We start from the raw sequence: 14,246 nt of genomic DNA, 5'->3' as shown, positions 1-14,246 counted from the left end.
TAACATGTTAATATGACATAATTGCGTCTGCTTACGCCTATCTGGAGTAACTACTATGTAACTAAGGTTATTTAACTTCTTCTCAATAACATAAGGACCAAAAAATCTAGAATACAATGTGTTACCGGGCACTGGCAACAATGCAAGAACCTTTTGACCTGGCTTAAAACTACGTTCTACAGCGTCTACATCATACTTCTTCTTCATTAACTTCTGAGAAGAACTAAGATTGTCTCTAGCTAGTTCACAAGCTCTAAATAATTTAGTACGAAAGTCTGAAACATATTGTAAAAGATTAATAGACTCACTACTGCTTGACAATAATTACTCCTTAAGCAGTTTAAGAGGCCCTCTCACAGTGTGCCCAAATACGAGCTCAAACGGACTAAATCCTAGGGACTCCTGGACGGACTCGCGTGCCGCAAACAGCAATAGGTGGATTCCCTCGTCCCAATCTTTCTCTGTTTGGAAACAGTAGACTCTCATCATGTTCTTTAAAGTCTGGTGCCATCTTTCAAGAGCTCCTTGACTTTGAGGATGGTACGCGGATGATCTATACTGTGCGATTCCAAGCTCGTGCATTACTTGTTGAAAAATACCAGACATGAAATTAGAACCTTGGTCAGACTGGATAGCGCTAGGAAGACCGACCAGCGTAAAAAACTTCGTTAAAGCTTTGACGATAGTCTTGGCCTTGATGTTTCTCAGGGGCACGGCTTCAGGAAATCTGGTGGACGCACACATGATGGTTAACAAGAACTGATTTCCAGACTTCGTTCTTGGTAGCGGTCCGACGCAATCAACAATTACACGGCTGAATGGTTCTTGAACGGCTGGCAGAGGCTGCAGTGGCGCTTTTGGAATGGTTTGGTTTGGTTTCCCAACCATCTGACAGGCGTGACATGACCTACAGTACTCAGCTACATCTTTTCTCAGGTTGGGCCAATAGAAATTATTCAAGATCTTCCTGTGAGTTTTGTTCACACCTAAATGGCCAGCCAGGGGAGTCTCGTGTGCCATACTTAAAATGTCTTGCCTGTAAGTTTTCGGGACAACAACCTGGTACTTAACAGCCCATTCGTCCTCAGCTGGAACATCGAGCGGTCTCCACTTTCTCATTAGCACTCCATTCTTTGTAAAATAACAGGTGGGGTTCTGTGATACTTCGTTTTCACTGACGCTTCTTGAAAACAACAGCGAAATTTCTGGGTCTTCACGTTGTCCAGCGATGAGCTGAGAGGTCGACATCTTCTCAGACTGATCTGTTAAATTCTTCTCAGGTAGGATTTCTGTTGGCTCAGAAGGGGAGGGACTTGGCTGCTCATCCTCAAAAACTCGACTGATAAAGGTGTCCGCTAAGGCAATTTCTTCATCGCTGGTTTTCCTCTTCTTGCTCATGGCTCGCGTTACTACACATGCAGGATAAAGACCAGGAATTATCTTCTCGACGGGGTCTGGAGACTTTTCTGAACTAGGCTTCTCTGTAACGACAGCATTAATGACCACTTTGTCTCCTGCAAGGTCATTTCCAAGGATAAGATGTACTCCATCGAACGGCAATGTTGATTGTATTCCAACTCTCACAGAACCAGACACAAGATCTGACGACAGAAAAACTGTATGGAGCGGCACTGGGGTATATTCGGAACTGATTCCTCTGATTAAAACACTTGCACCAGTGGACGATTTCTCAGAAAACAACAACGTGTCACTTAATAGCAAAGACTGTGAGGCTCCAGTGTCTCTTAGAATCTTGATCGGTACTGAATCTGTCATATCACGGGATAATGATACTGAGCCATCGTGAACAAAGGGCTGGAACATATCCATGACGGATTTAGACGAACCACTGACGTCATTTGTAGAGATTGTCTGGGTCTTCTCTCGAGAAAATCGCGGAGGTGTACATTCACTTTCAGAAAATGAAGGCGGCGGCTTGGCAACAAATCCGTTGGGCTTCGACTCCACACCATATTTTTGCGCAGGTCTCCACTTTTCTGGGCAACTGGAAATCAGATGACCTTCTTTTCTGCAATAATAGCAGGTTGGTGGCTTGATGGGCTTATTTGGAACAAACCTGTTTTGTCTTGGCGAGGTGGAGCTGGAACGATTTGTAAAATGGTTACCAGGGTTCTGTTTGGGAGGTGCTCCGTCATTCTGTTTACTCCGCTGGCTTCCAACCCATTGTGATACGGAGGGAGGCTGAAATCTACTGTTAGGCTGACGGGGCTTTTCCATGAAGTTCACTTTGTGACTCAGCGAAAATTCATCTGCTAACCGTGCAGCGTCTTCCAACGTTTCTGCTCTTTGCTCGTTAATGAACGTTCGGACATCACTGTGAATGCACCTCTTAAATTCTTCCACTAATACCAACTGTCTTAACTTATCGTGACTCTTATCTACTTTCTGTGAATGACACCAACGATCAAATAACTGTTCCTTACTCCTAGCAAATTCTACGTAGGTTTGACTACTAACTTTCTCATAGTTTCTAAACTTTTGACGATACGCCTCAGGAACTAACTCGTAACCCTTTAAAATAAGATCCTTAACTTCGTCGTAACTTGCAGCTTGTTCTACACTTAACTGTGTATATATTTCCCTAGCTTTACCAACCAATACACTTTGTAATAACATAACCCAGTACTCTTTAGGCCACTTAAGACTACTAGCTACTTTCTCGAAGTGCAAAAAGTACTTATCAGCATCTTTTTCTTGGAATGGAGGCACTAACCTAATGTTCTTTGTAACATCAAAATTTTCACTATGCTTTTCACTACCCGAGACTAATCCTAATTGCATTTGTACCTCTAACTTTTTTATTTCCATTTCATGCTGAAATGCCAATTTCTCTCTCTCTAGCCTCTCTTGTCTTTCCTCTCTCTCCAGTCTTTCCTTTCTCTCCATTTCTTCTCGTCTTTCTTGTCTTTCCATTTCTTCTCTCTTCAGTTGCATCTCTCTTTCCTCTTGCATTTCTAATTTCTTAAACTCCCACTGAAGCTGTAGTTTCTTTAACTCCGAATCAGACGTTTCAAATGCTTCCAAAACTGTTTCTTTGAATACTTGTAAACTGACCAAATGTTTAACAATGATATTCTGAATCTGGTGTTTTCGCATTGCTTTCTTAACCTCTAACTGTAAATGTTTCGCTAACGAAATCAGCTCGTCCTTCTTTAAGTCGTAAAACGTGTCCTCACAAGGTTCTGACATGAACTTCTCTGGATCAAAATCCGTCATCTTTAAGCTTATCATATAAGATTACTGAATACTATAATACTCTTCTGTAGAATTCGCTCCCGGACAATTACCTCTGCTCTAAAAACACTTCCACAAAATTCGCTCCCGGACAATTACCTCTGCTCTAAATACACTTCCACAAAATTCGCTCCCGGACAGGCCCCCAATTTCTGTTACGGTATTTTCCAAACCGCCAGAAAGATATAACTCGTACAACTCAACTACTTTATTGACTGACGTAATAACTACGAAGCGATATCGACAACCAGTACAATAACTATCTTTTTCACTTAGCTACGGAGCGATATAAATACTAATACAATCAGTATCCTTATAACTTAGAGCCCTTTACAAATAATATCACTTAAATCTCAGTGTACTACCGCACAACTCACAGTTCTCTTGAAAATCTTTAACAAATTGTCGACGTCCGTAATTCTTTCTCTCACGTAGCCTTCCACACGGCTTTCAATTCCAGTAAACAACTCTGTCCGGCTCTCGCTCCTCTGGGTTCTTCGCAACAGCAGTTATAGCTCACTAAAAGGCCTCTCTCTTTAAGCTAGCGTGACTCCTTATATATCTTTCAGAAAAGTTCTAGAATGTTTTAGAGATCTGTAATATTGCTATTTTTAGAAACATTACACTATGATTACATCATAACAAAAATATGCTGAGTCACGGTTCTAGAAGGTTCTCCTTAAAGTTCTCGCTTAGTCATCATGACTAAATGTTCTGGAAACTTCTTCGTTCTATTTTTAATAATTACGTAACGCAACGCACTCTAGAAAAATATGGGCGCTCTCCATAACACTACTAGTAAGAGCACAGGCCAGGAAAAATTGGCAGTGGTCAAACTCCACATTTATGGGCCAGATCCCAAGACAGAAGTCCAGTTTCAAATAGATACTGGGTCGCAGTGCGACATTCTCCCGGCCCAATTATACAAGCAAATCACTGGGGACACCCTCCTTCATCGCCTCAAACCATGCCAAAAGGAAATAGTCTCGTACACAGGGGATCGCCGCAAAATTGCTGGTAAAGCTACCCTGCCTGTGTGATCCCGTGGACAGCGGAGGTCAATGGAGTTTAACATCTTAGACGGAGACTATCAACCGATTTTATCATTGAACACCAGCCTCAATCTTGGCTTTGTGAGTTTGCATAATTGTGACGTCCTAGCATTACACGTCAAGTGTCCCAAGGCCTCCTTGCTCGAAGAGTATGAGGACGTATTCGACGGATTAGGGGCCCTACCGGGAGCATACAAAATAGCCATAGACGAACAGGCGCAACCAGTTGTCCACGCACCGAGGCGAGTGCCAGTAGCCTTGCGTCCACGCATCAAAAACAAGCTGGACGAACTTGTTGATCGTAAAGTTATTATTCCAGTAACACAACCGACGCAGTGGGTATCCAGCATGTTGGCCATAGTGAAGCCAAACAAAGTACGCATCTGTATTGACCCGAGAGATTTAAATCGTGCCATTCGGCGAGAGCATTACCAGTTGCCGACTATCGATGAAGTGGCCTCCCGCTTAACAGGTGCCAAGAAATTTACGCTTTGTGACGCCAAGGATGGCTTCCACCAAATCCTCTTAGACGATGCTTCTAGTTTCCTAACAACGTTCAATACGCCTTTTGGGCGTTATAGATGGGCCCGCATGCCTTTTGGTATCTCAAGTGCGCCTGAAGTTTGGTAGCGACGCATGCATGAATTCGTAGAAAATTTAGAAGGAGTTGTAGTTATCGCTGACGACTTCCTCATCGCTGGATTTGGCGAAACTGACTCAGAGGTCAACTCGAGCCTTGAAAAGAACGAACGTGCGTTCTTCAAGAAATGCCGGGAGTGGAACCTCAAGCTCAACAAACTCAAGCTGAAAAGATCTCAAACCGAAGTGCGTTTCATGGGCCACCTCTTGACTCCTGATGGTCTAAAGGCAGACCCAGCCAAAGTTGAAGCTATTTTGGATATGCCACCGCCGACTGACGTGAAAGGCCTGAAGAGGTTTTTGGGGATGGTCAATTATCTGGCCAAATTCTTGCCACTCCTGTCCGACATGACAGAACCTTTGCGAAGGCTTGAGGACAAGGACGTCGAGTGGTGTTGGCTTGCACAGCATGAGAAAGCATTTACCACAGTCAAAGAATACTTGGCCAAGGCCCCGGTACTGAAATACTATGATGTTACTGAAGAAGTGACAATCCAATGCGATGCCAGCATAACGGGTCTAGGTGCAGTACTGATGCAAAAGGGTCAGCCCGTTGCCTTTGCCTCGCGAGCTCTGACCGACACCGAAACGCGTTACGCTCAAATCGAGAAAGAGCTCCTCGCCATAGTGTGGTCAACCGACAAGTTCAATCAATACATACTGGGACGCGAAGTTGTACACATCGAGTCTGACCACGAACCACTAAGGGCAGTTTTTACCAAGCCAATACACAACTCACCAAAGAGACTCCAGAGAATGCTGATGGCCCTCCAGAATTACTCCCTGGATGTGCAGTATAAAAAAGGGGAACTTATGTGGGTATCAGATGCACTGAGTCGAGCATACCGCAACACCACCGAAGCCTCCAAGCACGATACAAGTCTGATCTGTACACTTGCCGAGATAGATCATTCAGAATACCTCTCGATTGCACCATACAGGCTCGCTGAATTCAGAAACGAGATTGCCAGGGACCCAGTGATGCAAAAGCTAATCGGAGCAATCAAGGGTGAATGGCCAGTGTCAAGGAAGTTCTGTACCCCTGAGCTGACGCCTTACTATGACAAACGAAGTGAGCTTATAGAAGACAAGGGACTAGTATTCCTGGGGGAGCGATTGCTGGTACCCCCTTCCCTGAGAAAAGAAATGTTAAAGCAAATTCACCGATCACATATTGGAATCGAAGGGTGTTTACGTCGCGCTAGGGAGGTCCTCTATTGGCCCCTCATGAATTCGGAAGTAAAGGACTTTGTTTCCAAATGCTCAATCTGCCAGTCGTACCAGCCAGATCAGTGCCGCGAGGAATTGCAACCGTATCCGATCCCGTCGCGTCCCTGGTCGATGCTAGGTGCCGATTTCTTTGACCTTGGGCAACAACATTTCTTTGTCCTAGTCGACTACTGGAGTGGGTTCTTTGAAGTCCAGGAGGTTAAGGTGGCCACATCTGCTAGCGTGATAGCTGCGTGTAAAGTACAATTCGCCCGCCATGGGATACCAGACGTGCTTATTACCGACAACGGACCTCAGTTTACGTCATCGGTGTTCAGTGCATTCGTGAGAGAATGGCAGTTTGAACATAGAACTTCGAGCCCCCGTTACCCCCAGTCAAATGGCCGCGCCGAGAATGCCGTGAAGACCTGCAAGAACTTGATGACGAAAGCGAAAGCGGATGGGCAAGACCCGCTGTTAGCCCTTCTTGATTGGCGCAACACCCCAACAGAGGGTCTAGGAACATCACTCGTACAGAGACTGATGGGACGCCGCACACGCACTTTCTTACCAACCCATGAAACGCTCCTGCGGCAGCCATCACACCAGGAAACAGCCACCAAACTAGCTGAGCGCAAGAAAAGACAAGCTCAACAATACAACAAAAAGTTTCGCCCTTTAGAGGCACTAAAGTGCGGACAGGCCATCAGGATGCGGCTTCCCGGAAGGGAGGAATGGAGTCTGGGGACCTGCATGAAAGCCTTGGGGAACAGGTCTTATGAAGTTGAAGTTTGCGGCAGGCGATACCGACGCAACCGTCGGCAACTGCGCCTGACCCCGGAAACAGCACCACCTATGAGTCTGGTAGAACTAACTCCACCCGAGTCTACCCTCAAACCGGCGCCAAATCTGACAGAGCCAGGACCTCCTCCACCGGAGTTCCATGGCGAAACCAAAACAGAGAGAATGCCACCTGAAAATGAAATGGGAACTGAGCTTGAGCCACAAAGGATTGAAACTCGTCGATCAGAACGCAGACGTCGACCGCCTTTGTGGCATCAGGATTACCATATGAACTGAACATTGAATGATTGAGCCGCTAAATAGTTGTTGGGTTCTGTTTCTATCTTTTTATGATTTCAATGAAGAACAATGTTTTATCGATTTTATGTGATTTGAACAGTGATCGAAACCGAACATTAAAACATTAAGTATTAATTAACTTTTGAAGGTAAACTTTGTAAAAAGGGGAAGATGTCGTGATATTGCGTTACACGGTCACGCCACTGGGCCGAAAAACATCTATATATTTAGAACACTTAGGAGACAACGACAACACACGTGGCGGCAGTCGAGTTCGCACAATAAACAACCCTTTTGAGTTCACAGAATCGTGACAAGCGTCTTAGGTGAGGACCAGCGATGTATCATCTGTGTACTGTGAGATGGGATATAGTGGAGGACACCCGGATAGACATTTCCTTGATACGAGGGTCTGCACGGATACTACAGGCCAGGACCTCCGATACCAATACGTATAGGAGTGGGGATAAAGGACACCCTTGCCGGACACCCCGTGAAAGACCAAAGAAAGGCGTCAAGTGACCGTTCCCATTGACGGCACTTTGTACATGGCTGTAGAATAAGTCCACCCACGAGACGTACGAAGGACCAAAGCCAATGGCGACCAGTAAGGACCGCATAAAGCGCCAGTCCACCCGGTCGAGAGCCTTTTCGTGGTGGAGAGATAAAATCGCGACAGGGGTGCCAGAAGACTCAGCATAACTAACCACATCTCTAAGTAATGTGACATTATCCCCAATAAAACGGCCAGGGATCCCGCACGTCTGATCACCGCTGACCACCAGATGTATCACCCGGAGGAGATGCCCGGCCATGGCACGCGATGCTAATTTGTAGTCTACATTGAGTAGCGATATGGGCCACCAGTTCCTGCGATCGAGGCGATCCCCCTTCTTAAAAGACAGAGTAATCACACCTCTGCGCTGAGAGAGGGAAAGAGAACCCGAAGAAGAGCAGTCACTGGGTACAGACATGAGATCAGCACCGACCACGTCCCAGACGCGGAGATAAAACTCCATTGGGAGCCCATCTAAACCTGGCGCCTTGTTCTGCGCAAACCCTTAAGCGCGTCGGGGACCTCCGAAGGTGTGAGAGGGCCCTCGCAACTATCGGCATGATCCGGAGGGAGAGGAGAAGACAGATTACCAAGAAGGGAGGATTAGACCCGGTGGTCCGTAGGTGAGGAGGTATAAAGACCGGAATGGAAGGAGCCAAGAGAAGCACAAAGAGCAGCAGAAGACGAGACAATCGAGCCCTCAGGCTCTCTCAGCGCAGAGATGCGACGATCAGCGGAACGTTTTTTCTCAAGGCGAAAAAAAAACTGCGAGGAAGACTCACCATCTTCTACCCATTTCACCCTCGCCCGCACTTGGGCCCCCCTTGCAGCACGAGAGTCCAAACAAGCCAGCTCCGACAGAGCCGACTGCAATGGGCCTACACAGGAGGTCACCCCACCTTCCACTTTATCCTGAGGGTGCTGGACAAGGCGCACTAGGGCCTCTCTTGATGACGATGTCACGCGGGCCTTATTCCCACAATACCGAATGGTGAGCCCCTTAGCCCGGATTTTCCCACGATCCCACCATGTGGCGAGAGAAGGAAAGCGGGGGACGGCAAGACGCCACGCGCTCCACTCCTCCCTAACAAGCTAGCAGTATTCCGGATCATTCAGTATCGATGTGTTTAGCCTCCAGTAACCTGGACCAGGTGGGACGACATCAGGAACAGACACAGACAGCAACAGACCACGATGGTCCTAAAACGGACAACGGCAGATTGAACAGGAGGACACTGATGGGACCCACGCAAATGATACCCCAAACAGATCGATACGTGACGCCAAACTCCCATCCCACCTGGTCCAGGTGAGCCCCGGGATAGAAGGGAAGAGATAGCGCCAGATGCCGATTACACAACAAGCGTCAAAGAGATGACCAAGCGAGGAGGAACTATCTCTAGATGAAGTGGCAGGGTCCGAGACACGCCGGTCCCGTGCCCTATCGAAAACAGCGTTGAAGTCACCAGCAAGAACTGTTGGTACCGAATGATCAATCCTCGAATGAAGGCCGACAAGGAATTGATCCCGTGCAGGGTTGCGACACGGGGCATAAATATTGATATGTCCAGTTTTTTTTTTGACGCTGTAGGCTGTACAACCCATGTGGTTTCTCTTTATATAACGTTAATGCTTCGTTTGCTCCTAACAGAGGAAATAGAGAAAAAGATCTGGTTGTGGGACTTAAAATAAAGAGAGAGTTTAAACCAGAATACGAGGACTTGGAAAATCTGGGGAGAAAATCTCTTTTCGAATAGATTGACAGAAATGTGAGTGCTTTGGGTACATACTTACGGGACAAATTGTTAGCTGAAGGTTTCTTTTGTATTTTTATGGACAAAGACGTAGCCGAGGTCCATAAAAGCGCAGAAAAAGGAACGAGGCTTACATCCAACCATCTTGGCAGAACAAGCTTAGCCAAGTTAACAAATCGACAGTGCTTTATTATAGTCTTTACTCTTATCGAAAAAGATATTCCAAATCCCAGTGGTCAAAATGTTGTGGACTCACGAGACGCAGCCGAGTTCCTCTCCAACAATAGATTGGGGCGTTAATCTGGCCTTGTCACTATCCCAAGAAATGGAGAAAAGTAAGGGGAATATGTGTGTTGACGCAAGGGTAGTGGTATAAAGGGTTTGAGAAATCTCGTTTAGTCTATTGATATTCTAAATCCACCCTTCCCTTCTGTCGCGTTACACGTGTGGTTATAGTCATGTGATCAGCAAGTCACACGAACCGACATGCCTCGTAGCACGACAGTCGTTATAAACACAAAACTCGGAATTGGACATTAAGATGATTTATTGTAGTTTTTACTTGTAGCTCTGTGATTTTATCGTCATCGCAACTCCATACCTGCCCTCTCCCTCAAAGAGTTCCTATAAACAGTTCAAAGTTGTGCTGCCCGCCTCGTTTCGTGCAAGCCAAGGTATGCACGTACTACACCAATCCTCACGGAACTGTACTGGCTGCCAGTGGAAAGTCGTATTATTTTTAAAATTTTATTATTTGTTATAAATCGCTTAATAATTTAGCTCCTGCATATATTAACAGTCTTTTGAAAAATTATATACCTAGTCGTAATTTAAGGTCGGTCGATCAGGGCCTTCTGACGATTCTTAGATTCAATCAAATGACCAATCGGGACAGGTCATTTTTGGTTGCAGCACCAAAGCTCTGGAATTCCCTACCCCTTGACATAAGGAATAGCGGATCGATCACTCTTTTTAGATGTAAATTAAAGACTGTTCTCTTTAAGAAATATTATTTATAATTTACTGTAGAATTGTGAAGCGCCATAGTGCACTTAGTGTATATGCCATAAATATTATTAATTATAATTATTATTACTTATTCCTGGCCCAAAACTTATCACAGTTAAAATACGGGTTGTAGTTATCTAATTAACTTTGTAAATTGAAGCAAAAGCAGCAAACGAAATTCCAACGCATTATATTTATGGATGTGTATAAGTTATGTCATTGGTTTATTCCATATTCTTCTTTTTTTTTAACTCTCAGACCATGAAAGAATTCCAAGGCACTTGTCTCGCTGGTGTTATGGTGCTCAAACTGAGGTTATAGGTTTTCAAATTTTTTGCATACTTTGAATCAGAAACTTCCAAGTTAATTATGTTTTACGAGTAAAATCAAAATATCAACATTTCGGTATTTAAAGGATAGGAGGCAATTTTGGAAAGAGGAGGGCTAGAATATTTATTGGGGAAGTCCTGCAGTGTCCGAACCACTCGAATACGGTGCTACCACACTGCTCTTTATTGGTCGTTCTTTACTAAAAATGTTTTGATTTCTTGTTTATCTCGTAGACACGGAAGTATGATTGCTGACTTGGAATCAACATTTAACGATTCTGTTGGTCAAAGTAATGTAGATGCATTGCTGACATAGGCAGCGAAGGATGGAAAACTTGGCGATATAGAAGTTAAAGAGGTGGTCGTTGGAATTTCATGAACCTTACCTTGGGCCAACTTAACTGCATTTGGAATTACTAGGTCTGGCGTCTCTCTTTTCCAATAGGACCCGTAATAACGGCTGAAAATGGCGGTTTTTTTTCTATGTAATCATGTTTTTTATGGTTTGTTTGTTTTGGTTTTTCGCTCTTTTTATCAGTATTTTATGATACGTGCACGAGTTGTAGAAATGAATTCTGTCTTCATACAAACAGTTTACATTTAATAGTCGCTTAATAACATCTTGTGCGTTATTATATTCTTTTAATCCTTTTGAAATCCGTGTACTTAGATTTCAGAGCCATCCTAAGAGGACTGTGGAACGTTCTTTGAGGGAGAAGATTGTAAAAAAGGTAAGAAAATAAAATCAGTGAAACTCTTGAGTTGATTTAAGGGAAAGGGAGATGACCATGATCTCGGGTGCAAGTTTAATATGCAATTGTCCACCATTTAACGTAGTTATCGAGACTACTTGTTAGAGCACGATATGGTATACCAATTGATCAATCAGGGCGAGGGTATTTCTTTAATCACCGAAAAGACCTTTTCACTCATTGTGATAACAAGTTCAAATTATTGCAAGCTTATGATGCACTCTCTGTTTTCTGTACCTTGTTCTCACTGCAATTATATCTAATGGTTAGTGATCAGGTATCCTGGATGGTGGGCTGATAAGAGCGCAACGCCCGTGGCCTGGGTTCATATCTCGGAAAGTCTTGATAAAGTACTTAATTCGAACAGCGACAATATCGGGAAACGGAACACAATAAAGCGTTTTTTTTTTAGCCAATACCTTCATCATTAATACCGAAGTTTTTATGTTGAAGTAGTTTTTCGGTCCCATTAGTACAACACGACTGCTGTGAAACTGGATACAGAAGTCACTTTTGGCGCTCATCTTGGTCCTTTCTTCCTTCTAATCAACACGCCAAATTCCTAATTGATGTGGAAACAAGGAAGGAGAGGTGCTCCCATGCGTATATGCACTAGGAATCAAATCGAATGCTATCACTTTTCGAATGCTATCACTTAATCAGATGCTTATCACTTTTCTGCTAACATGTTTAATGGAGTAATCTATGCCTAGCCATATAGCACCACGCTATCTATTTCTTTGTCTTTTTTAGCCAAGCCTGGTTTGATCGTACTCTGTGCAGCTGGAGGTGTGGCAGTTTTGGCGATGATCGTAGCAATAGTAGCCTATGGTTTTCACAAGAGGAAGCATCACTAAGAAATATTTTAATAAACTACCAAATATTTTTCCGCAAACAGATAATTTGAGCCATGAGGTGGTAACACATTAACTTACACCAGAAACTTAACTGGAATGAAGGGGGCAATTTTTGCCCAAATATGGAATTAGAGGTTCAAGTGGTGTTTTCCTTCATAGAAACTCACAACTGATTACAAAGAGGCATTGAAAAAGCTTACAAGAATGACAGATTAAGCCATAATCTTTATTGGGATGTGTTGGATAAGTTCTGGTATTTTGATTTCCCTTATGGGAGACTTAGATAACATTTTCTGTAAATTTTAGTTTGAGTTCAACTCCACACTTAAGTGTGGCGGTCGCGGATAGTGTGGCGTATGCAAGGTGAATCAAGAGGATTGTTTTTGTAAACTTAACTGCTGTGAAAATAAGCTTCTGAGTTTTCCTCGAGACTAAAGGATATTTCGACATTTCAATCCATGTGCTTTCATGACAGCAATAAGATGAAAAACATGAACGGCGAAACTGCTACTTGAGTTATAAAAGTTGTGAACAGTAGACAAAACAAAACCAAAAAAAAAAAAACCCAAAAACAGCAACATTAGATAAATATATTCAATAACAAGTTTGAGTGAACTGAGAAAATGACTTGGAGAGTAAACATATAAACGAACAATGAAAAACAGTATTAGAGTCATAGATAGATTAGTAGAATAACAGTGTTAGAGTTACAGATAAACCAATCTGGTATGACGTCTAACAAGTAGAATAAAACTACTCTTAAAAAACGAAAAAACAACAACGGGAAATGTAGCTCAAAATACTATATTTTTCTAAATTTATTAATCAAAGGGCGGACGTCAGCATATGTATCCTCTCACATCACAGTATTCAGTGGCTGTCTATGCAATACTTTTTAAAATTTTTGCTTTGGTAGAGAACAAAGACGGATGAGAATACTATTCCAGGTCCTTACACCCAGTGTTGAAAAATAATTTTTGATATGTTCTGTTCTCGAATGTTGAAGATAAAGATTGCTAGCCGCTGAGAACCTTGTATAATGGTGATGTTTTTCTGACAAGTAACTAAGTAACATTGAAATGTTAGGAGGTGTTAGATTTTTGTATAAAAGAACAGATTTTATTACACGACTCAGGTAGTCAGAGGGCCAATAACTAAAATCAACCAATCAAAAGGCTCTATTGCCGGTCCAATATTCTCTAAGTATTGGACCGGGCACTGTCCCGAATGGTCCCGAATGATACCGTACTTGTGTCCCTTTGAATTTCAGCCTTTGGTTGATTTTAGTTATGGGCCCTCTGACTGCCCGAGTCGTGTAATAAATCTCTTATTAACCAAGCTTGCTCGGGACCGTACTGAAAGAATATCGGCCCTCGGTCTTTTTTGTACGGACCGAGCGCAGCGAGGTCCGTACTGTCAAGACCTCGGGCCGATATTCTCTCAGTACGACCCTCGCGCTTGGTTAATAATATATATATATATATATATATATAATTATACCTCAAGAATTAGGTTACTTGAACTTTTACTGCAACTCTGAGTTTCATGCCTCTTGCGAAGCAATCGTCAGGCAACTGCCAGAAATAACGGTTACAATCCACCAAAATTTAAAAGACGAAACAATGTATAGATGCGCGCGCAACATACTGCACGCGCTATCGTAACGTTAGGTTCTTTAACAGGAATTTCCTGACATGTCTGCAACCTGATGTCAGCTCATTTCTTTTGTTTAAACTTGCCATCTGCGGTTTA

At 43.6% G+C, this 14,246-nt stretch overlaps 1 protein-coding gene across 1 annotated transcript; it reads right to left on the bottom strand.

Moving 5' to 3' along the window:
- Positions 1–309: 309 nt before the first annotated feature.
- LOC148726662 (uncharacterized) lies at positions 310–3,800 on the bottom strand. The gene is made up of 2 exons (XM_088727637.1): positions 3,355–3,800; positions 310–3,308 (listed from the first exon to the last, which is right to left on the bottom strand). Exon 2 carries the CDS (start codon positions 3,250–3,252, stop codon positions 325–327), a length of 2,928 nt encoding a protein of 975 aa, XP_088583763.1. The 5' UTR covers positions 3,253–3,308; positions 3,355–3,800; the 3' UTR covers positions 310–324.
- Positions 3,801–14,246: the final 10,446 nt, after the last annotated feature.

This window comes from Stylophora pistillata, chromosome 7 (assembly GCF_964205215.1).
Source record: "Stylophora pistillata chromosome 7, jaStyPist1.2, whole genome shotgun sequence".
Lineage (NCBI taxonomy): Eukaryota > Metazoa > Cnidaria > Anthozoa > Scleractinia > Pocilloporidae > Stylophora > Stylophora pistillata.
The sequence above is the reverse complement of the archived record's forward strand: the minus strand, read 5'-3'. Positions and strand labels throughout refer to the sequence as shown.

Excerpts from the sequence above, each read along its gene's own strand:
- LOC148726662 (XM_088727637.1), bottom strand. The coding sequence starts at position 3,252 with ATGATAAGCTTAAAGATGACGGATTTTGATCCAGAGAAGTTCATGTCA.